This window comes from Protopterus annectens, chromosome 2.part2, assembly GCF_019279795.1.
Source record: "Protopterus annectens isolate FY-2018-M chromosome 2.part2, PAN1.0, whole genome shotgun sequence".
Taxonomy (NCBI): Eukaryota; Metazoa; Chordata; order Ceratodontiformes; family Protopteridae; genus Protopterus; species Protopterus annectens.
The window spans coordinates 1120866560-1120890637 of NC_056730.1; the positions used below are offsets into that span (position 1 = coordinate 1120866560).

The 24078-nt window shown below is 42.0% G+C and overlaps 1 protein-coding gene across 8 annotated transcripts in view; it reads right to left on the reverse strand.

The window, feature by feature from the left end:
* The window catches only part of APBA1 (amyloid beta precursor protein binding family A member 1), a 1810703-nt gene that overhangs the window by 261660 nt on the left and 1524965 nt on the right, over window positions 1-24078 (reverse strand). For all 8 annotated transcript variants that reach the window (XM_044064359.1, XM_044064355.1, XM_044064360.1 and 5 more), the window contains one exon: window positions 6493-6638. In XM_044064359.1, coding sequence (XP_043920294.1) covers window positions 6493-6638 — 146 coding nt within the window. The remainder of the gene's footprint in view (window positions 1-6492; window positions 6639-24078) is intronic.

Here is a 24078-nt window from a genome sequence, read left to right on the forward strand (position 1 = left end):
ACCCATAATCATCTGCTCTCACCGTCTACCTCAGATAGAGTTTGGCCCCAAACAATGGTCTCAAAAACACAACTTATTAGCACAAAACACAGGAGCCCTGGTCAGTATTATCCAATAATGAGTGATAGTAGGGAGGGTTGGTCGAACTTGATGGAGACAGACAACATGGATCTACCATTATGCTAACTACATAATTTTCTTACCTGACATTATCTTTTCCATCTGGCTTCAACCTGTGGGACAGAGTCCTCATCATCTGACATCCCAGGATGGCCCTAAGAGAGAATATTTCACAGAATGGTGGAACCAAAAGAAGCCCTAGACCTTGACTGATTGTCCCATTTGTAATGGGACACAAAAGTATGAGCACTAGCCAAGTAGTAGTAGCACAAATAGCATCAACAGAGGTTTTGGAGAAAAAAGCAGTAGAAGTAGCCACCAACTTGGTACAATGACCTTTAAGCTTAGTTAGTATGGACTTTCTCTTCAAGTTATATGCAAAGGCAATGCAATCTGAAAACCATTTGGATAGGGTCATTTTTGACACAGGCCTGCCCATTCTGGCCTTGGAGAAGGAAATAAAGAGTTGCTCTGCCTTCCTAAAATCTTTGACTCTGTCCAAACAGAAACTCAGCTGTCTATGAATGTCCAGATACTGCAGTAAATACTTAGGGAAAAACACAGGCAGATAAATAAACTTGTTCAAAGTGGATTGCGAAGCAACCTTTGGCCAAAAGGAAGGCTCCATTTTCAGGGTAACCCAGCTGTGAAAAATTAGATAAGGAGGAGCAGCTGCCAAAGCTTGCAGCTTCAAAACCTGTCTTGAAGAAGTGACAGTCGCCAGAAAGATGGTCTTCCAAGATAGGAACTTCAAGGGAATGATGACAGAAGGCTTGAATGATGGATTGGCCAACACATGCAGCATGAACAGTAAATTCCGGCTTGGAGCATGTAACTAAAATGTATCTCACACAAAGGACTTAGAAGTTTTGAGCGTAACTACTTGAGTGTTATCCCTGCCAATGTAGAAATTAGAAAAAGCTGCCAGTTGAACCTTGACAGTAGAATTGTTCAACCCAGAATGAAAAAGCTGAGCAACGAAGTCCAGAATAGTATCCCGAGAGGCCAAAAAAAGGTCCAGATCCTTGACCAAGGCCCAAACAGCAAAGTGTTTCCATCTGCCAGCATATATCTTTCCAGCAGAAAGCTCCTGAAAAGAAGGTAAAATATTGATAATGCTCTCGGACAGCTTGGGATCTCTGGCTATCATGGGAACTGGAGAAACCAGAAATTATTAAGGGTATGAAGGTTGAGGGGATTCCACGAGAGATGGGAGATCAACCCCAGAATGGGATCAAGCACCCAGACAGGATGCCAGAGATGAGGTCACAGGAAGGGTAACTAAACTTATAGACGCCAGTGAGGCATTGAAAATCACAGTCACTCTGCAACAGGCTGCTTTCTGAAGAAACTTTATTATGACACAAGTCAAAAGATAAGCATACAGGAAGACCTGGACATCAAGCTTACAGAAGAGCACCCCTTGGTAACTGTCCTTTAGGAGAGATCAGGGAGTAAAACCTGCTGCATTTCATGTTGGACAGGGTAGCAAACAGATCACAACAGGGAGTGCCCCAGCATCAGAAAACCCAAACTGCTACTTCTGGATTCAGGAACACTCATGTGGAAAAAGGATGTGGCTGTTCAAAATGTCCACCAGGATGTTGGATTTCCCTTGGATGTATGTTGCAATCAGAAACTGCTGAGAGGAAACTACCCACTTCCACACCCACACGGCTTCTCATCAAAATGAGTAAGATTAAGACCCCCCAACTTGTTGATGTATCAAACTGCAGACATATTGTCTGTATGAACAGAGATCGCACCCCTGTGGAAAAGGCCCTGAAAGGTCTGCAATGCCAGGAGTATCACTCTCATCTCCAAGATGTTGATGTACAGACTGGCCTCGGATGGTGACCATATTCCTTGAATTTGTCTGCCCTTCAAAATGGTCCCCACCCCAGAAGGGAAGCATCCAAAGAAACCATGGCCTAAGGCTGGGGAAGGATGAAAAGTCACCCTGCTGTGACAACAACAGACACCAGCCACCATGCAATCTGAGTCTAACAACTGTTCATTAGGCATATTTCTAAATCCATGGGATTGGTCAGCTATGACCACTGAGTCACCAGTATCCACTGTAGTAGCCGCATGTGGTACCTTGCCAACAGTACAAAACAAACTGACATTGCCATATGTCTCAGAAGTTTCACAATCGAGAAGATGGGGAGGGGTTAATATGCCAGCAGATGACACACCTCTGCTCGAAGTGACCATAACATGTGGGATGGGAGTTTTGTTGTCTAGGTGACCATCTCCCACATGACATTCTATGAATTCTAACACTTGAATGGGCTCCATACTGGACTTCTAGTAGTTCACTGTAATATCTAAGGGCAGACACAACTGAAGTAAGGAATCCTGAGCTTTGAGGAGAGACACTCTCATGGAGGTAGTAAGAAGCCAATCATCCAGGTATGGAAACACCTGGAAGCTATGCAGCCTGAGTCAGGCTTCCACGACTACCATGTATTTTTTGAACACCACTGGGCAGTGAGCCTAAAAGGCAGCACCTGGAACTGATATTGATCATCTCCCAGCTGAAAGCACAGAAATCTCAATGACAGCTTCAAAATCTTTATATGGTTGTAGGCATTCTTGAGATGTACTGAGCACATCCAGTCATCCATCCTCAGCAGAGGCAGAATACACTGCACTGTGACTATCCGGTACTTAGTCTGTTTGATAAAATGGTTCAACTTGCTGAGATACAGAACTGGCCTGAGGTCCCTGTTCTTCCTGGGTACTAAAAAGAGTATGCTGAAAGGGCTTCCCGGCAAAAGCCCCATGAAAGCCTTGGTTCTGTGGACCACCTCTGCCATGCAGGCAGCACCCATTCTAGTTACTCACCCTGCCCCTGCCATGAGGGGAACCCTCAATAGGAGCATGCTGAAAAGACTGCAGTGACTTGCAAAAGAGGAGGTATTTGTCCCCTTTATGACTCCTAGAGAAGGACTGCTGTGGGATGGCAAAGTGCACTCTGATGGCAGAAAGCATCTTCTCATCTTGCTCACTCCTAGTTAGTGTGTCCTTGACCTTGGGGCCAAACAAGGATGAACTATCAAATGGTGCACACACAAAGGATACCTTGAAGGAGTCTGTGAAATTATAAAGCCACATTCAGGTGTGCCAGAATATTGCAACACCAGTGCCTGCAGTGAGAGATGTGTTATCAGCCATGCTGGAGAGCAGAGGGAGGGATGGATACATTTTTCAGAGACTGCATAGCAGACCACTGAGCCCCTTCAGTCTTCTGCATCTCTGGGGGCTACTGCATTTGTACAGTTTTTGATGCTTCTGAGACCAAGTCTTTCTGAAATCTAGTCAAATAGGCTAAATAATTTAATGCACTAACACTGCTGAGGCATAAGCACACTTTACAAGATAGACCAGTTCCCTTGACTCCCTGTTAGAGGCTTGGACTGAAGAACTCTCCTCTGAGATGTCCTTTTTGGTGACTGCCACCACCACAACCACATAATCGGGGGGACCCTTATTTCAGTGCTACCAGTCCTTGGGAGGAGCTAAAATCTTATAAGGGTTTTTGGGTACAGGTTCCACCACATCTGGTTCCCTCCATGCCCTCTGAGACACTAGATCAATGAGTGGGCATGGAGGGGGACCATGGATGGACTTGCACTGAAGGCCTCCAAAAACGAAGACTCCTCACGAGAGGTGACTTCAGTGGTCCATCCCCTGCTCTGGCATAACAATTCCAGGAGATGGTCAAAACAGACATCATTGCTGGGGGCAGGGTTGGGGGACCCCTCCCTTCCATTGAGGTCAGTGTCCTCAGTAAGAGATTAGCTAGGGGGAATCCTTGTGCGTCCTCTTGCACCACTGCTTTCCATGCTCTCCCCACTGGAGATGTGGAAAATGTGGGGGCACCAGGAGGCATAATTACCTGGAGGCTCTGTGGTGTGGGCTGTCCTGGAGATAGCTGAGGTGCATATGTAGGCCTAGTCAAGGAAGATGGAAGACCTGTCAATGCCATCCACTCCCTCTCTGGAGAGAAAATTCTTTCCATAGCACAGAATACAGAAGCCGAATGCAGCCACCCTGAGCCACTGCCCCAGTCCCAAAGATGGCACAGCAACCCCAGAGTTGAAGGGTCCAGGGGAAGAACTACAAAGGATGGAGCTGAACCCTCAGGTACCAGGACCAAGGCATCAGGAAAGAACCCTAACTGCACCTGGGCCTGCAAGAAGGGGTGCGTGCATCAGCTGCTCCAAGTCTGAGGACTGTTAACTTCCCACATAATGGGTAGACCAAGCAAATTAAGCCACTGAAGAAGGCTTGGACACCTGTCTTCCAGTACTAAAGTCTGCAGCCAATATCCAAGCCAGAGAGATAGAGAGGGGGGTGAAGCAGGTGAGAACTCCCTAGGCATAAATGGGGAAAAAGGGGAATGAAGTCTGCCCGACCCAGTATTGCCCTTGGCTAGGAATGGGCTGGGAATGTTGAGAACTGGAGAAACAGCTTTTCTCCACATTGGTACCACTTAACTACACAAACCAATCTAACTATCCAAGAATATACACAAAATCTGCAATAATAATAATAATATTTGTGCTGCTTACTTTTATATAAAAAGCAGAACATCATGGCAACATCCTAGAAGAAAAAACTCTGAAATACAATAACTAACCAAAAATTACCCAAAGTAAAAGTGCACAACTTACCCCTAAGCTAGCTAACCAACAACAAACAGGGTAGAGGAGAAAAACACAGAAGATGACTATTTTAAGCACAAATAAAAGTTACACTGCAATGGAGCTTGTTGACACAATGTAGTCTCTCCTGGTGGCAAATGAGATCTGAAGTAGGTTGGGGAGAGCAGGGTGTTATGGACAGAGGAGGTGGAGATCTGGAGCTGAAGCTGCTTGGACAGGCCTGCACTGGATCCAAGTCGAATCCAATAACCAACAAGTTGAAGATGGATGAAAAAGACAACATTGATTCATGCCAATACATATATGGCAATGCATGCTTTTTCAGGCTACTCTGTCATAAAGGCCATTCTCAAATACCCATGTCCTAGTCATTTTTATGCTTTTAATTATTCTGTCTCCTACATATTATCCTATTGTACTGCTTGCTTTTTCCTTCGGTAACCTTTAACCGATTTTAAAACTGCTGCATACCCTGCCTTTCCTTCATTCTTTCCTTACTCATTCCTTCCTCAGTACAATCAGCGAGGATGTCTTCGGATATTTCTTCCTGTCACTATCACCATTCATTTTTGCTCAGTCTTACTGTTGGGTGATGTAAATCCTCCTCTATTCCTTTCCTCTCAGTCCTTCTCTAAGGGCTATGAATCAGACATGGCATTGCCAATGATGCCTTTTGGTTCACTTATTAATACTTCTTTCTCTGTCTGAGTCTTCATCATCTACTCAAATCCAGCTGTTACTCCTCCCATCCAAAGTTTCTACCACTTTCTTTTTTTTCCCTTTTCTTGGAGCAAGACACCTACCCTTTATTGTAGGAAGAACCTGACTCTCAAGCACTGCACTTCTTTGCCTGCAATATATTTGCATTCTGAGACTTTCAGCCTCCTCCTTTCATGCGTCTTTGATATATATGTACTGCAGCCACCAACCAGAGATGAAGTCTCCCAATGCAGTGGTAAGGTGAAGACCTTCGTCGGTCTCAACTTTTCCTACTCAACCTCAATCATGTTCACTGTACACTTTCATTCATTCTTACACTAATGTGATAAGCTATTCCTCTCCAATTTTCCCTGCCCTTCCACACACATTCTGAATTGTGGTAGTACCACATTCCAGTCCCTATGCCTGCAGCTCATATTTCCAAAGTGGCTGCAAGGTTAGTTTCTCCAAATGGATGCACTTTATTCTACAGAAGCTCCTAGTACAATAATAGAATTCAATAGAAGGGTACGCACCTAAAATCGCTTTACTCATTAGCATTATGAGTGGTCTTCATAGCAATTTTGGTGGTCCAACAAGACAAGTACAGAGGTTGCCAGAATTAATATTGGGTGTCCTGTATTCTAAAACAATGGTTGTAAATTCACAACGCAGGTTAGAGGACAACATGGCGTAACCCACCATAACTACAATTTAAGTTTCCTACAAACTCATATAAATTCTTCAAAGTAGTCCATGCAAGAGGATGGCTTCAGGTTACTAGCATTACATCCAAACCACCCCACTGTTTAAAATATTTTTACCTAAAAAAACAAAAACATTAGTAGGACCATTGCCCCTTGTCCACTTATAAACAATCACATGTGCCCAGATTGGTGCTGACCGCTAATCAAACTATGACCAGCAAAAAGAGTTATTCTTGCTGTGGTCAAAATTTGAAGTTTGTTCATCAGCATCAAAACCAATCTAGCTTCTTCACCTTAATTCTGCTGACAGCCTCCTGGGCCTGCATCATGCGCACATTCTTGGATGGGGTTTTGTCTGACAGCAGCTGGGTGGAGCCAAGGTAATTTGCTGCAAAGATAATGCCATCAATGAGGTCTTCTGGGTCACATGGTCCAGGAACTGCAGAATAGAAAGAATTAATTGGTCAGTTAGATACAGCATAATCTAGGCTGTGCAGTAAATGGCAATGTTCAAGTAGTACCACTGATTCTTACTACAAACAATGTTACAAAACATGCCAATACATACATACATACCCCTGCCCCTGTATAAATTACAGAAAGAGGTAATTTTGGGTACATTGCAGGTGATGAGAAGAGCACTCTTAGCTGACCTACCAGACTGAAACAATACTAATTTCATGAACTCTAATCACAACCTGATTTTGGAATGGGGTCCATTCCCGTTGCAGTATTAGAAACCCCAAACAATTGGAGAAATTAAACCCAGACAGCATCAATGAAGTTATTTGTAATCCCCAGGAAGTTTAAAGTCAACTAGGGAGACAGATGTGCAACTCAGATAACCTCAGCTCATGAAACGGCCATGGGCCACAGTAAAGAATAACAAAATGAATATGCATTTAATCATAAAGTCAATTAATATTTCCTGCAACTATTTTCATCTTCTGCATGGCATTACATCCACTGATTGTATACAATACCTGCTAGCTCTCATTTCTTACATTACCGGTGATTAAGGCACTTCCCATTCAAAATCTCCCAAATAATTAACATGACTTTCAATACACAAAAGTACACTGCTCATCTATGTATACTTTCTATTTCATTTCCTGTAGCTATGGTAGTCCAGCTGTTGCACATCACCTTACACCTAACTTCTTTCTACTTCTGGAATAATTAAAGCAATAGCAGATTAAACGAACTAGATCTTACACAGTTCATGGAAGTCTCTAGTAGTATTTCTGTGTTAGCAACTCCCAGTCTGTTTACTAAGCACTGTATGACAAGATGTATTACACAATGGGAAAATAACTGGATGCCAAGTTTAGGTGCTAGACATTAATGAACAACATTGTAATGTACAATCATTAATCTGTGACTCCTATGCTTTGGAGTTACAGGTCAACACTGCAGTATTGTGGGGATTTCTCCTTTGACGAAGAAACATCTATCTTGGAATTAGCATATATAAGTAGCAAGGGTATGGGAGGTGCCCACCTACTTGCAGGGAGAATTTAGAGCAGTCCTTGAATATATTTTGAAAACGAGTTTAAAAGTTTTGAATATATATATATTTTTTTTTTACATTTGTTATTTGCTTTCCACTACTGTTTCACAAACATGTGGAAAATGAAACTTACTGAGAGACAGAGAAATGATTTCATGAGACATATGAAATGAGAGCTATGAATACAATGTAACAGAATGAAGAGTATAATAAAAGTATTCTGCTGTTCAGGACTTTTACACGGCATGCAGTACAATACGGAAAAGTAGGTAAAATCTTCTATAAATCATGTCCAACTTCAGCTATATTTGCTTCATATGATTCAGATTTCAGGACCTAAAAATAAACATTGGGAGCAACCATTTTTGACATGCTGCTTAGCTTATTAACATTCTGATTTAATTTGACAAAAGACAAAACCGACTTAATCAGTGTGAAAATTAATACTGTTTAAGATAAGAAACCAAAAGTAGTGGGAGGTCTTTTAAAAGAACTGGACAGCCACATAGAAAAACTTTTCCCCTGATGTTCAACATTTTGAGGAGAAATTAACATCTGTTATACATTGTGAGATGATGTTTGTTTGAAGGTAGTTCATTATTTCCTTGGGAATGCCTGTTATGCTCAGTTCAACATAACAGGGGACTTGTGAGAAGCTCTCAAGATGGAGAACAACACATACAGGATGGCATTTATTCAGAGTGAAAGAAGTTTCTTTTTTTTTTTACTCAAATGAGAGTGAAAGAAGTTTGATGTGCCTGCTATTGGGGGGAAAAAGTAGTGGATTGTAATAAAAAACACACATAAAAAGTACAGTTTTGTACCTACCATAAATGTAGATGTCCGATAGGTATGCATCTGCAGTCATAACATATGGGTTGTCCTGCCTCAGGCAGCCCTTCGGTCAGCCGGATTCCAAAGTCTGGGTCTGGCCTCGGCTGATGTCACATTTTCCCCGACGTCAGAGCTTCTGGGGTATAAAAGCATCAGCCGACGCCATTTTCCTCAGTGTTTCTTGCCCCAGATGCCAGGTGCCCTCTAGGAAGGCTAAATTTGGATAAATGTTGAAAATTCCAAACAGTAGCAAGCAAAATATATATATATATATATATATATATATATATATATATATATATATATATATATACACATATATACATACAAACAAATACACCATAATAGATTCCCCCAGCTAGCCAAAAGAGGGGTAAGCACCCTAGAATACCACAGAGGGAAGGAGGGAGGGTAATCCTGACTGCAGATGCATACCTATCGGACATCTACATTTATGGTAGGTACAAAACTGTACTATGTCCTTCAAGGATGCATCTGCAGTCATAACATATGGGTAGAATGCCATAGCCAAACTGGGGGAGGAGGTACTAAGATAATGATGGTGTAGTTAAGATCCCCTGTAAAACTGCAGTTGCAAAACCTGCTCGGGATCTGGAGTATAAAGGTAGATTGTAATGCTTGGCAAATGTATGCACGGAGCTCCAAGTAGCAGCTTCTAAAATGTCCTTGGTAGCCACTCGTAGGAAAGCTGTAGTGGTGGCTGTGGCTCTTGGGGAGTGAGGCCTGATATTTTCAGGAGTTGTCTTTCCGTGAAAAGAGTAGCAGAATCGAATGCAATTTCCTATCCATTTTGAAATTGTCTGTTTGGAAATTGCTTTTCCTTGCACTCCAGTTGCATATGCTACCAGAAGTTGGTCAGTTATTCTGCTGGTTTTAGTTCTGTCCAGATAGTAGCGTAGTTGTCTGTGTACATCCAAGGTGTGCAATAGTTTTTCCCCCCTGTTCTGTGGGTTAGGGAAGAACATAGGCAAATGAATAGCTTGGTTCAAGGATACCCTGGATACCACCTTTGGCATGAAAGTAGGATTGGTTCTCAGAGACACTCTATCCTGGTGAAAAATAAGGAAAGGCTGCACTGCCATTAATGCCTGTAACTCAGATACTCTTCTTGCTGAAGTGATTGCTAGAAAGAAAGCAGTTTTCCAAGATAAGAATTGTAATTCTGCTGATGCTGCTGGTTCAAAAGGGGGTAGTGTTAATTTTTCCAGCACAAAATTGAGATCCCATGCAGGCAGAGGGGGTTTCCTTGGAGGTTTAACATTTTTGATCCCTCTTAAAAATTGTCTGAGGTGAGGGTGAGAAAAGATAGGAGGATCCATGTTGTATTCTGCTGAAATTGCTGAAGCATGAATCTTAATGGAAGAATAGGACAGGCCATTGTGGAACAGTTCTGCTAAGTATTCTAGGATGTGTGCTAGGTTTGCCAGTGTGACATTTGTACCCTTTGATGCACTCCAAATGAGGAATCTCTTCCATTTAGCTGAGTATGTTTTTCTTGTGGAGGGTCTGCGAGCCTCCAGGATAATGTCCTTGACCCTCTGAGATAAAACAGTTTGGTTTTGTTTTAAGCAATTTTCCAGGCAGTTAGCTGCAGCGTTTTCAAGTTTGGATGCAGGGTCTTGTAGTTGTTCTGCGTTAGAAGTAAAGGCCATAGAGGTAGAGGCCATGAGTTCGTCCGAGACATGCTTCTCAGTAGCGGATACCAATGCTGCCTTGGCCAGTCTGGAGCTATCAGAATCACCTTTGGCTGTTCCTCCCTGATCTTCAGTAGAACTTTGTACATCAATGGGAGGGGTGGAAAGGCATAAACTGTTTGGGCCTTCCAGCTGAAAGAGAGGGAGTCCACCCTCCAGGCTTGTGGGTGGTATTCTCTTGAGCAGAATTTGTTCAGTTGGTGGTTGAGTGGGGAGGCGAACAGGTCTATCTCTGGTATTCCCCATTTCTTTGTTATAATTTTGAAGATGTCTGGATGCAACATCCATTCGTGAGCATCCATGGTAGTTCTGCTTAAGCTGTATGCTAGTGAATTCTCTTTTCCTGGTACGAATTTGGCCTGCAGTTGGATGTTGAGATTCAGGCCTAGGTTCCACAGGTCCATTGCCATCCGGCATAGGGGGTAGGAATGCGTGCCTCCCTGTTTGTTGATGTACCACATGACTGTGGTATTGTCTGTCCTTATCAGCAGATGTCCTTGCTGGAGGAATGATTTGAATGCCTCGATTGCATGTTTCACTGCCAGCATCTCCTTTAGATTTATGTGTAGATTCAGCTGGTCCTGAGACCATAAGCCTTGGATACACTTGTCTTCCATGTGTGCTTCCCAGCCTAGGTCTGAGGCGTCCGTGGTGATGGTCTGCCTTGGTTGTGGTTTGTTGAAAGGCAACCCTCTGTTGGTCTGGCAGGCCTGAGCCCACCACAGGAACTCTTTTTTCAGGCATGGAATGATTGGTATCATGGTTTCTAGACTGTGTCTGTGTTGAGACCATACATTCCTCAGGTACCATTGTAATTTCCTCATATGTAGCCTGGCATGCGGGATCAGGATAATGCAGGATGCCATGTAACCCAGGGCCTGCAGGACTTTCCTTGCAGTAAGCTGAGTTTGTCTTGTCAAAGCCATGAAGTATACTGGGAGATGTTTTTGTTTTTCTTCTGTGAGAAAAGCCATCTGAGTTATTGTGTCCAGATCTGCACCCAAAAATGTTATCCTTTGGGATGGCACTAGTCTTGACTTCTGGATGTTGACTGTGTATCCCAAGGCCTGTAAAAGTTGTATGACATAGGCCAAATCCTTTATTAGTTTTGTCTTGTTGTCCGCTTGTATTAAGCAGTTGTCCAGGTATGGGTAGATTTGAATTCCCTGAAGCCTGCAATGTGCAATTACTGATGCCAGGCATTTCGTGAATACTCTGGGCGCAGTAGATAAGCCAAAGGGCAATGCTGAGAATTGATAATGCTCTGATCCTGCAAGAAATCTGAGGTGTCTTCTGCAATCTGGTCGTATAGGGACATGCAGGTATGCCTCCTTGAGATCTAGAGTCACCAGCCAAGACTCCTTGCCCAACATGGGAAGAAGTTGCTGTAGGGTCAGCATCTTGAATTTTGGCACAATGAGATATGTGTTTAGAGCGGACAAGTCGAGAATAGGCCTCCATTGAGTTTCTTTTCTTGGTACAAGGAATAGTCTGGAGTAAAATCCTTGGCCTTGTTCCATGGATGGTACCCTTTCTATTGCTTTCATCTGAAGTAAATTGTTGATTTGTCTTAGAGCCTCTGGCTTCTGGTTTGGTGGAAGGTTTGGCATTCCACTCTTTTTTGGTAAAGTGTGGAAGTGAAACCTGTATCCTTTGTCTATTGTTTGCAATGTCCATTTGTCTTTTGTAAGGAAATGCCAGTTTTTTGAAAATAAAGCCAACTTTCCACCCAAGGGTGCTTCCAGTTGTTTCCTGGTAGGCGGAATCAGAGCCAAGTCAGTGTGTCTGTCCTGTGGAAGTGGTTGTAGTTGCAGCTGTGGTGGTACTCCTCTGGTTGGCAGGTTGCCACTGACGACCCCTGTAGGCACCTTTTGATTGACCTCTGCCTCTTGGGCGTCTATTCCTGCCTTTCTGTGCTCTGGAGGTGTCTGGAAAGGACCAATTCTTTGAAGGCCAGTTTCTGCTGAACCTCGGAGGTTGGACCTGCAGAAAATCCTTGACTGTTTGCACAGATTTAGCTTTTTCTTCCACTTTCTTTAGAATGTCCTGTGCAGGGGAGCCAAATAAACTTTGTTTCTCCATTGGAGCATCTAGGAGTTTAGACTTGACGTGGTCTGGCAAGGCTTGCTCTTTTAGCCAGGCATGCCTTCGAATCACTGCTCCAGTCATAGCTGATCTAAATGAAGCCTCCAGTGCATCATAGCCACATTTTAAGAAATGATTACTGACCTGCTGAGAGTTGTGTACCAAATCCTGGAGGGACTTACGGTCTAAAGGTTCAGGACAGGAAAGCTTTTTATTCAGCTGATCTAACAAATATTCCTGGTACTGTATCATGTGGAATTGACAGTTTAAAGCCCTGGCAGAAAGAGTAGCAGATGTATAAATCTTTTTTCCCCATCTCTCTAATGCTCTTGACTCTCTTTCAGAGGGTAGGGGGTTTTTGGCAGTGGCAGCTGCAACACCTTTTGGGCCCTGTGAAATAGTTTCTGGGTCTGCAGCATGGGCTTTATACAAGTGGAAGTGAGAATCCGGGACCCTGTAATATCTGTCAGGTTTGGCAGGGGCCGGGGGAAGAGAATCAGGGGCAGAACTCACATCATTGTATGCATCATCAACAACAGAAAGCACAGGTGGTATGGCTAAAGGCCTATGCTGTGGCAAGTGTAAAAAGGTCCTTAGTCTTTTCCTAGAATCAGAAAAATCCTGACCCTGCCATTGAAAGTGTTCCCTCATTGAGTGCAAAGTCTCCCCAAAGAAAAATTCTTCTGGGGGGGAGGCAGAAGGAATAGAGTCTTCTGCATCTGAATCCTCATAAGGTGAGTATGGTCCTTCCTGATGGTCTGTTAAATCAGATCCATCCGAGGAATAGTCAGAGGAGAGAGGTTCAGGGGGTTCAGTCCTAGGCCTTTTGTCAGGAGGAGGTTGTGAGGCCCTGTCTGGGTGAGGTTGGGAACCCCTAATCAGAGATATAAGGTCCTCAGCAAGGCTGAGAATCTGAGAACTTGAGGAAGGCCTCTGAGAGGTAGATTTTGCTGGTAAGGCTTTTGAAATTTTAGCTGCTTTAGCCCTGGAGAAGGCCTTAATAGACATAGAAGCAGGGGGCCTAGCTGCCCCACGTGCAGGTGTAGAAATGTCCAACGGAATGGTGTCGGACAGTTCTTGTGCGCTTGCTTCTTCGGTAGGAATTTCTGTAGCCGACTCAGCCGGGGCCTCTCTGGCCTCGGTTGTCGGAGGTATGTTTTCGGCAGAAGGAAGAACCGAAGACTCGGTTTCAGCCGAAACCGAGACACTCGCGGCAGGCCTAACCGTGGTTTCAGCCGAAACCGCGGGCCGCGAGTGTCGGTCCTTTTCCTTGCGTTTTTTGGCTAAATGTGTAGTCGGAGTCTCCGATGGCATTTTATATGCAAAAGCGGATCCAAAAAACTCTTCTGCAAACTCCAACCGACGTCTAAGTGTCCGTCGGTTGAAGGAGGCACAGGCTAAACAAGCTGAAACGTCGTGGTCTGGGCCTAAACAAGGAAGGCAGTAAGAGTGGAAATTCTTATGAGGTATTTGTTTCCCACAAGTTAAACAATTATTTACTTTGTCTGACATTGGCTGAGGCAAGAAAGAGTCCCCAACGGGGTGCTTAGCTTTTTAGAAGTTTTCGGTAGCTGAAATCTCTGGATCTGACCGACCAGCACTTGCGAACAGCTTCTGCTTCGGGCGCCGCGCGGCAAGAAAGACTGAGGAAAATGGCGTCGGCTGATGCCTTTATACCCCAGAAGCTCTGACGTCGGGGAAAATGCGACATCAGCCGAGGCCAGACCCAGACTTTGGAATCCGGCCGACCGAAGGGCTGCCTGAGGCAGGACAACCCATATGTTATGACTGCAGATGCATCCTTGAAGGACATCTGGCAATTTCTTTCATAAAAATCAATTGAAACCATGGAAGAATAAAAAAATGTACATGAATATGGCAATATATTATTTTGCACTAATTTGGAAAATCGTTCTTTTGGTGAATTGGATTTGCTACATTTGTTGCAATTAACCATTGTTTTAAATATGGGTTTAAAATTTGTTCCAGCTGCAAGAGTTAAGGTTTCAGAAGTGCTATTGGATATGTGATTGCTCATCAAAAAATTATAATTAAAATACTTTTTTCATTGCATTCAACAGACTCTGCAGTTACTGATGTACTTTTAGATAACACAGGGAAAACCACTACTTTTAAGAGTCACTTAAAATGTGTTCCATCATTTAGTTATCAAACATCAGCAATTTTTCATACGATAAATAAAAAAAGATTATGTATTATGTTGAAACATGTTCAAGATATTATTTGACAAGAGAGGTATGGTACTTTACAAGGAAAAGAGTTTTTTATAGCTATAAAGCCACAAAAGGGGGTGGGTGATATAGTTGATATGAATAAAATATTTTTTTATAAATATGTGTAATTAGTTGTTAGGAAACATACTGCATCAGAAGTTAGCTAATAACCCCTTAGCTTAGATAAAATCAGATATTATTCCCTTGATAGAAGTGTTAATCCAAAAGGGATGAGAAATGAACTGCTGGTTCATAATCCTATGCTACTATGCATTTCCTAAGTTTCATAACCCCTCCCCCAGAAGACCAACTATATCACAGGTAGCAGGGGGCTCTACTGGAAACATCAGGTATAGTTTTAGATCTTATTTATTTACTTTTACATTTGTTGTCCAGGAAAGTCTGACTGGATGCATGTCCATTTTCAGTGGAGGCTCGGGGAGAAAAGCTCCACAGTTAAATTTTAAGCAACATATCAGGTGTATACAGAAGCATTCAAATTTACATAGTACCAAACTTAACAGTGACTAGTAACATAGCATTAACAGTGACTAGTAACATAGCAATGAAGCTTAAGATTTAACATATTTACATAGACTGAACACATCTTTCACAATTTTAGGTTGAGGCATTACATAATGGTGAACATTGTTAGTAGAGGTTGGATGTTTTGCTTTACACAGTTGACGTGTGAGCAAGTTAGACACAGCAGAGAGTATAGCAAAAAAGAGAGCAAAGATTCGACATAGTAGGGAGCACAGTAGCAGGAGAAGAGACAGAGATGGGAAATTGGATAACAGGTTAAGTAAGAAAAGCAGGAGATGTAAGTAGCTTAAGTATAAAGTAAGAGTAGAGGTATTAAGAGAAAAGTGCAATGGATAGATAAGAGTGTTCTAGCAGTGACATATGGGCATTGACTAAGGGGTTAGAATTAGAGGTGGAACTGGAAGGAAGCTAGAGAAGTTGCACTCTTTTGATGATGAAGCTGAAGTCAGAGGGCAAAAGTAAGGGGAGAGGGTGGAGGAGGAGGAGGTCAGCCAGGTGGGGAACATATGCATATCCATGTGTGCTTTAGGTGTTCTTTCAGGAGTCTTTTAAATGTAATCTTTGAGCCTGCTGAGGTAATATGCCTATGTCGTTAGAGAAGTGGGTGTCCCCTGCTGTGCAGTTGGTCTTGGTGACCTTGATTAATTTTTTGTCGTTGGAGTGAAGCTGTCTAGATTTAGCTTGTAGTTCTAGTAGATTGTCCAGAGCTGGAGTTTTGTCTGAGAGTAGTAGGAGATTATGGGCAAAGGAAAGTTGATGATAATTTAGGAGATTAGGGAATTCAAGCCAGCCAAGTTGTTTTAGGGCATGGCAGTGGTGGGATTGGTAGGGGGCACTGGTAACAAATTTTGCAATTTGATTGTAGCAGGTGTTGAGTTTGACAATTTTGGTTTTGGGTAAGTTGGTGAGAATGGGTGAGCCATAAAATAGTGTGGAAAGGAGGTGGGTTTGAGCAATTGTTATCTTAGCACGTTGTGTTAGAAATGGTTTATTTTTATATGGACTGCCCAGTTTTTTCTGGATATTTTTAATGGTTTGATTTATATGCTGATCACATTTGAGGTTATTATCAATGGTCACTCCTAGCAATCTAGTGTGAGTGTCAGGGATGAGATGACAGTCCCATCCCTGGACACAATATTAAATGGGCTGGGTATTGTGGTAGATATGTTAGGTGTAAATAGCAACAGTTTGGTTTTGGGGGGATTTAGTATTAGGATTTTGTTAAGAAACCAGTTTTAACTGGTATGGAAGGCTTTTGGGGTTATAGAGAGGAGTTCCTGAGGATCATTGGCTGAACACACAAGTGCTGAGTTGTCAGCGTACAGTATAACTGTTGCATTTTGACAGATGCTGTGGAGGTTATTGGCGAAAATGGAGAATAGGAGGGGACCTAAAATGGAATTGTGGGGCTCCTGTGGTGATGGGTAGCAGTGTGGACAGGTTATTGTCCCACCAAATTGCTTGTTGTTTACCTTGTAAATAGTTCTGAAGCCAAGCTAATGCTTGGTTACTAAGGCCAAGGTCAGTAAGGGCTTGTACTAGTTTAAGATGGCTGACCATATCATCTTATTTTACAATCTTATGTTTTGCAATGAAGGTCACATCAGAGAGATAGTAAATACCTTTTGCTAGAAATAAAAACTGACTGACATGATTATTTTTTCTTTGTTACGGTAGATGTGTATAGTTTGGGTCTATATTACAAGACTGAAGACCCATTCTTTTGAATGCATCTTGGACGAACATAAAAGGCTGAAAACGCAAAATATCGAAGCGGCTGTTAAGCAAATTCTTTTCATAGGAAAGAATTTGCTTGGCCGCTTTGGTACTTTGCTGTTTTCGGCACTGTAGTGTGGTCTCGGAGTTGGTATATTTAAGTAGGGGGATGTGCGGGTACAGCCCCCCACATCAGGGGGTGTGGGGGTGAAGCCCCCCACATAATGTAATGTTTGAAACTGTTTTTTTTTTGTTGGAACAGCGATTTTTTTTTCCCCTTGGAAAAAAATTGCTGTTCTGACACTTCGACATTGTAAGCTTTCTCTTACATAGGGTCGATTAATCACCATTCATTTTTTTAAGCATTCGGTGATCTAATATAGACCCTATAGTTTAAACTCCTCTATAGATGGTATTGATTTAACAGCAGTTTACCTTTATAATACGAATTTGGTGGATTGTTTTTTTATTTTTTATTTTTTTATTTATTTATCATTTTGTTCAATGGTATGTCATCTGGACCAACAGTCTTTCCATTCTTCATCCTCTTCATAGCTATCCTTACTTCCTCCTTGCTAATCCATTGCACTTCATGATTCACTATCCCCACATCATCCAACCTTCTCTCCCTCTCATTCTCTTCATTCATCAACCCCTCAAAGTACTCTTTCCATCTGCTCAACACACTCACCTCGCTTGTGAGTATGTTTCCCTCATTATCCTTTATCACCTTTATCTGCTGCACATCTTTCCTAGCTCGGTCCCTCTGTCTAGCCAATCGGTACAGGTCCTTTTCTCCCTCCTTAGTGTCCAACCTTTCATACAACTGTTCATATGCCTTATCCTTAGCCTTCACCACCTCTCTCTTTGCCATGCACCTGATCTCCTTATACTCCTGTCTACTTTCTTCATCTCTCTGACAATCCCACTTCTTCTTTGCCAACCGCTTTCTCTGTATACTCTCCTGTACTTCCTCATTCCATCACCATGTCTCCTTGCCGTCCTTCCTCTGTCCAGATGTCATACCAAGCACCTTTCTAGCCGTCTCCCTTACTAGCTCTGCTGTAGTTACCCAGCTATTTGGTAACTCTTCACTGCCACCCAGTGCCTGTCTTAACTATTTGATCCTTGGTGCTGCTCTTACACTCCTCCTCCTCTTCTTGATCACCAATGTCATCCTACAAACCACCATCCTATGCTGCCTAACTACACTTTCCCCAGTCACCACTTTACAGTTTCCAATCTCCGTCAAACTGGCCCTCCTACATAAGATATAATCCACCTGTGTGCATCTTCCTCCACTCTTGTATGTTACCCTATGCTCCTCTCTCTTGTTAAAATACGTATTTACCACAGCCATGTCCATCCTTTTTGCAAAATCCACTACCATCTGACCTTCTGCATTCCTTTGCTTAACACCATACCTACCCATCACTTCCTCATCCCCTCTGTTCCCTTCACCAACATCCCCATTGAAATCTGCTCCAATCACCACTCTCTCACCCTTGGGTACAGTCATAACCACTTCATTAAACTCACTCCAAAATTTTTCTTTCTCATCCATCGCACACCCAACTTGTGGAGCAAATGCACTAACGACATTCATCATTACACCATCAATTTCCAGCTTCATGAACATCACTCTATCCGACACTCTTTTCACCTCCAAAACACTCTTAGTATACTGTTCCTTCAGGATAACTCCTATGTCATTTCTCCTCCCATCCACACCATGATAAAACAATTTGAACCCACCTCCGATACACCTAGCCTTACTCCCCTTCCATCTGGTGTCTTGCACACACAATATACCAACCTTCCTTCTGTCCATCATCTTGGCTAGCTCTCTCCCTATACCAGTCATACTGCCAACATTCAAAGTTCCGACCCTCATTATCACAGTCCTAGCCTTTTTCTTCTCTTCCAGCCTTTGGCCATGCTTTCCCCCTCTTCTCCTCCTTCGGCCAACAGTAGCCCAATTTCTGCCAGCACCCTGTTGGCTAACAGTACTGGTGGCGGTCTTTGTTAACCCGGGCCTCGACCGATCCGGTATGTAAATATTTACTGCTGTCCGCATGAATGATTTGGCAAAGTTTTACACCGGATGCCTTTCCTGATGCAACCCTCCCCATTTATCCGGGCTTGGGACAGGCACAAAGAAATGCACTGGCTTGTGCATCCCCAGTGGCTGGGTTGCATCCCCATGTCCACATGACATACCTGTGGAAGTATGAAGGTGTTTAGGTGAAATGGCAGTGGAGTTTCTAACCAGATTGTTTAATGAAATCTTGGAAAGTGAGAGGATGCCAGAGGAATGGAGAAAAAGTGTTTTGATACCTATTTTTAAGAATAAGGGTGATGTGCAGAGCTGCAGTAACTACAGAGGAATTAAATTGATCAGTCACAGCATGAAGTTATGGGAAAGAGTAGTGGAAGCTAGGTTAATAAGGGATGTGATGATTAGTGATCAGCAGTATGGTTTCATGACGGGAAAGAGCACTACAGATGCGATGTTTGCTCTGAGAGTGTTGATGGAGAAGTACAGAGAAGGTCAGAAGGAGTTGCATTGTGTTTTTGTAGACTTAGAGAAAGCATATGACAGGGTGCCTAGAGAGGAGTTGTGGTATTGTATGAGGAAGTCGGGAGTGACAGAGAAGTATATAAGAGTGGTACAGGATATGTACAAAGGTAGTGTGACAGCGGTTTGGTCTACGGTGGGAGTGACGGATGCGTTTAAGGTGGAGGTGGGATTACATCAAGGATCAGCTCTGAGCCCTTTCTTATTTGCAATGGTGATGGACAGGTTGACAGATGAGATCAGACTGGAGTCCCCATGGACTATGATGTTTGCAGATGACATTTTGATCTGTAGTGAGAGTAGGGACCAGGTTGATGAGACCCTGGAGAGGTGGAGATATGCTCTAGAGAGAAGAGGAATGAAAATCAGCAGGACTAAGACAGAATATATGTGTGTGAATGAGAGGGAGGATAGAGGAATGGTGAGGATGCAAGGAATAGAGGTGGTGAAGGTGGATGAGTTTTAATACTTGGGATCAATAGTTCAGAGTAATGGTGAGTGTGGAAGAGAGGTGAAGTAGAGAGTACAGGCAGGATGGAGTGGGTGGAGAAGAGTGTCAGGAGTGATTTGTGACAGACGAGTAAGAGTGAAAGTGAAGGTCTACAAGAGGGTAGTGAGACCAGCTATGTAATACGGGTTGGAGACTGTGGCACTGACAAAAAGGCAGGAGTTTGAGCTGGATGTGGCAGAGTTAAAGATGTTAAGATTTACAATGGGTGTGACGAGGGTGGACAGGATTAGGAATAAGTATATTAGAGGGTCAGCCCAGGTTGGAAGGTTTGGAGACAAAGCCAGAGAGGCAGGATTATGTTGGTTTGGACATGTACTGAGGAGGGATGCTGAGTATATTGGGAAAAAGATGTTAAGGATGAAGCTAGCAGGTAACAAGAAAAGAGGAAAGCCTAATTTAAGGTTTATGGATGTGGTGAGAGAGGACATGTAGGTGGTTGGTGTGACACAGCACGATGCAGAGGACAGGAAGAAATGAAAACAGATGATCCGCTGTGGTGACTCCTAATGGGAGCAGTCGAAAGAAGATGATGATGATCATTTTGTTGACCAGGAAAGTCCGACTAGGATGCCTGGGGAGAAACGTTCCAGATGCATGTCTTTGGATTGTGGGAGGAATTCCACACGAATGCAGGGAGAACATGCAAACTCAGCACAGAAGGCACCCCAGCTGGAAATCGAAACAGAGAACTTCTTGCTGTGAGGCAACAATGTTAACCGCTGCATCACTGCGCTCTTATTGTAGATGCTATCGGAGTCAATCTTACTCATAACGCACTCTTTTTAATGGGTCTTACTATAAACAGACACATAAACAGTTACGGAGACAAGGTTTCCTCAGAGTTATGCTAATTTAGTTATGGGTAGAGCTGGACATTTTTTTCAACAGAATATTGTTTTTTTATAAGAGATATAGGGATTTTTTTTTTCTGATTAAAGAGGACCTTCATCATTTTTTTTACATTGTATGGAAAGTATTGCCAAGAATAAGTTTGTTCTTTGGTTAAGACAATTACTGACTACTTAAATGTTTCTAAATATTTATCAAAGCTAGCTGTATACAGACAACTCTCTTTAGGAAATCTTCTTCCACAAATGCCTTTTTATTTGCCTGTAGTGCACACCCACCACATCTCACAGACTCGCTCCCATATAGAGAGGTTCTTAGAACTACAGGATCATGCTATAAGGACTTAGAATTTTGGAAAGGGTGCAGAAGGTATAGAGTCTAAACTATGTACACCGGGTTATATAACTAATGTTTTCGATAGAAAAAGTGAGAAAACAGCTTTCTTATGAATTTTAGAAGAAATGGCCAATAAAACTGTTATTAAAAGAACAGAAATAAATTGACTTTGTAACTAGGTGTGTTCCCTTTGTAGAGGTAGATTGGCATACTGTTACTTCGTCTGACGTCTTTTCAAATTTCATTCAATATTTTATAATATGTCAGATGTGGTAGTTCACAATGTGGCAGTACAAGAGTGTGGACAGAATGAAAAGGAATGGAAAGACTTCCTAGTTTGGTGCTATAGAGGTAACAGATTAGAATTTTATATAAATTGGTATTATTTTTACACCCTTGATAATAAAAAGTATCAGACAGCAGTTGTATATGGATTGAGATATCCATGTGACAAACATATTAGGCAAACTGCCAGGCAAGTGAGTAAGTGGGTTCAGGAAAAATATCAGCGATATTACAAATGTTAGTATACCCAGTCCAGTTGCTATGTACTTTTACAAAAAGCATAACAGTGACCCATCTCCCCTGAGGTATTTTATATGTGGTTTTGGAAAAATGTACACATGAATGCATCTGATAAGTTATTAAAGAAAGAAGCAAGAGTTATTTTCTTTCTTATGGTACTCTTCGCTTGGCAACCTTGAACAATAAATTGTTGATGAAATATTTATAATAGTTTCATAAATAATATTTACAAGAATATGTATTATATTTATACTATTTACAAGAATATGTATTATATTTATACTATTTACAAGAATATGTATTATATTTATACTAACTGGTATACGGTTTTAATGGTATTTATTGCTGAAATAATATATATTTTATAAAGTAATCTACTTAAATGAGACTTAGCACTTCTGTTTAGTCAATATATATTTGATGCATTTGAGTAGTTAATTTTAATTGATGGTATTACTTAAGGATTTATGTAATTCATTGTAATTTGAAACACTGAAGTCCTAAACCAACGAGCTAGTTTTTAACTGTTAAATATTATTTTTAAGCTTCAGTTAAGTGGCCAGTTTTGAGCAATATTTGGCTTATTTTGAAAAAGTAAAGTTTAAAATTCTCATACAGCCATAGCCAGCAAAACATACTGAAAAATGCACAGTGTTGTAGATGTGATATACAAGGATTTGTTAAAGGGTACAACAGCATGGAAGGTGAAATATCTCAAGGAAAGATGAAAGAAAGAATGAAGAGAAGTGCAGACACAAGTAACAGGGATCAAAGGCATACAGGACCAGCAGATAAAACTCATCTATATATACATTATATGTCTGGAACATACTGACAGGATCTGGTACTGCACACAGGGTAAGTTGTGGAGATTTAGCAGATAACAAGCAGGGATGACTTATTTCTTTTAAAGATGACAGCTAGTGTGAGGTATCTAGGAGACTGGTATTAGACAGTGGAAGGCAATAATTGGGAAAGATGTTTGAGGAGCTAGAAGCTTAAACAGTTTCGTTAAAAGGGGACCTATGGAGCACAAGGAAATACATATGAGTTGATTGCTAGTTCTAGGCAAATGATTCAGAAGAGTAACATAACTGATTTTTCATGTGAAAACTCTCTCAAGTTGTTACCTACACAATGCAGCTCCTGCACGAGTTGATTTCGTCTGCTGTTTGTTTCCAGGCCTTGCAAAGCTCTATAGGTGCTTCTAGTAACTTTACTTGCATTTTATGTTCTATGTTATTTTTAGCTGTTGCTACCTGACTCAAGTTATTTTTGTTACCAGTTTAAGTTATTTTCTCAATTTAAGTAATTGGTTAAACATTGTCCTCATTTACACCCTATAGCAACTGAGTGTATTAAGCTGTTTTAAGCTCTTATTTTGACAAATTCCAGTTAACAACTGTAGTCTGCTGTTTAAGTGGTCTGGATGTTACAATGAAATCCTGTTTTGACTCTGGTGGAGAGAAGGGTGGACCACGCTAGTTCAAGGGTTCTGATTGCCTGGAGGTAGTTTGCAAGTGTAATGCTGCTCATTTTCTTTACTATACATCCTTGGCCCTTGTTTTAAATTTGGTGCTCTTGTGCAGGACTACAACATGGACTGCATAAACACAGGTGATTTGATTTGAATGTTTACTTATTCTCCAAAACAATCTGTGTCTGTTCTCTGCATCTGTAAGTGGGGTTCCTTCAAGCTGCACTACTTGGTAATATTTGATGCCTTGAACATCTGCTCCACTACAGATTGATACTAGTGACTTCCCTCTGTTTGTGAAGCTGTATCATTGCTCCAAACACCAATAAATTCTGGTCATTTGCATGCAATGGTGCTAGATCCACTGTAGTAGTATCTAGTCTTCAAGCTCTCCAGGTGCTCTCTTACTTTACATACTAAATACAAATACACATTCCAGTGTACTCCCCCTATAAAAACACCTAATCCTTCAAACATTTTAACCTACCCACTATTCCACAAACTAGAATGACCTTACTTAGTCCCTACAGTTTAACCTGTGCACTATTCCACAAGCTAGAATTACTATACTTAGTCCCTACAAACAGTTTGACTTGTGCACTGTTCCACAAACTAGAATTACTATACTTAGTCCCTATGGTTTAACCTGCGCACTGTTCCACAAACTAGAATTACTATACTTAGTCCCTACAGTTTAACCTGCGCACTGTTCCACAAACTAGAATTACTATACTTAGTCCCTACAGTTTAACCTGCACACTGTTCCACAAACTAGAATTACTATACTTAGTCCCTACAAACAGTTTAACCTGCGCACTGTTCCACAAACTAGAATTACTATAATTAGTCCGTACAGTTTAACGTGTGCACTGTTCCACAAACTAGAATTACTATACTTAGTCCCTACAGTTTAACCTGCGCACTGTTCCACAAACTAGAATTACTATACTTAGTCCCTAC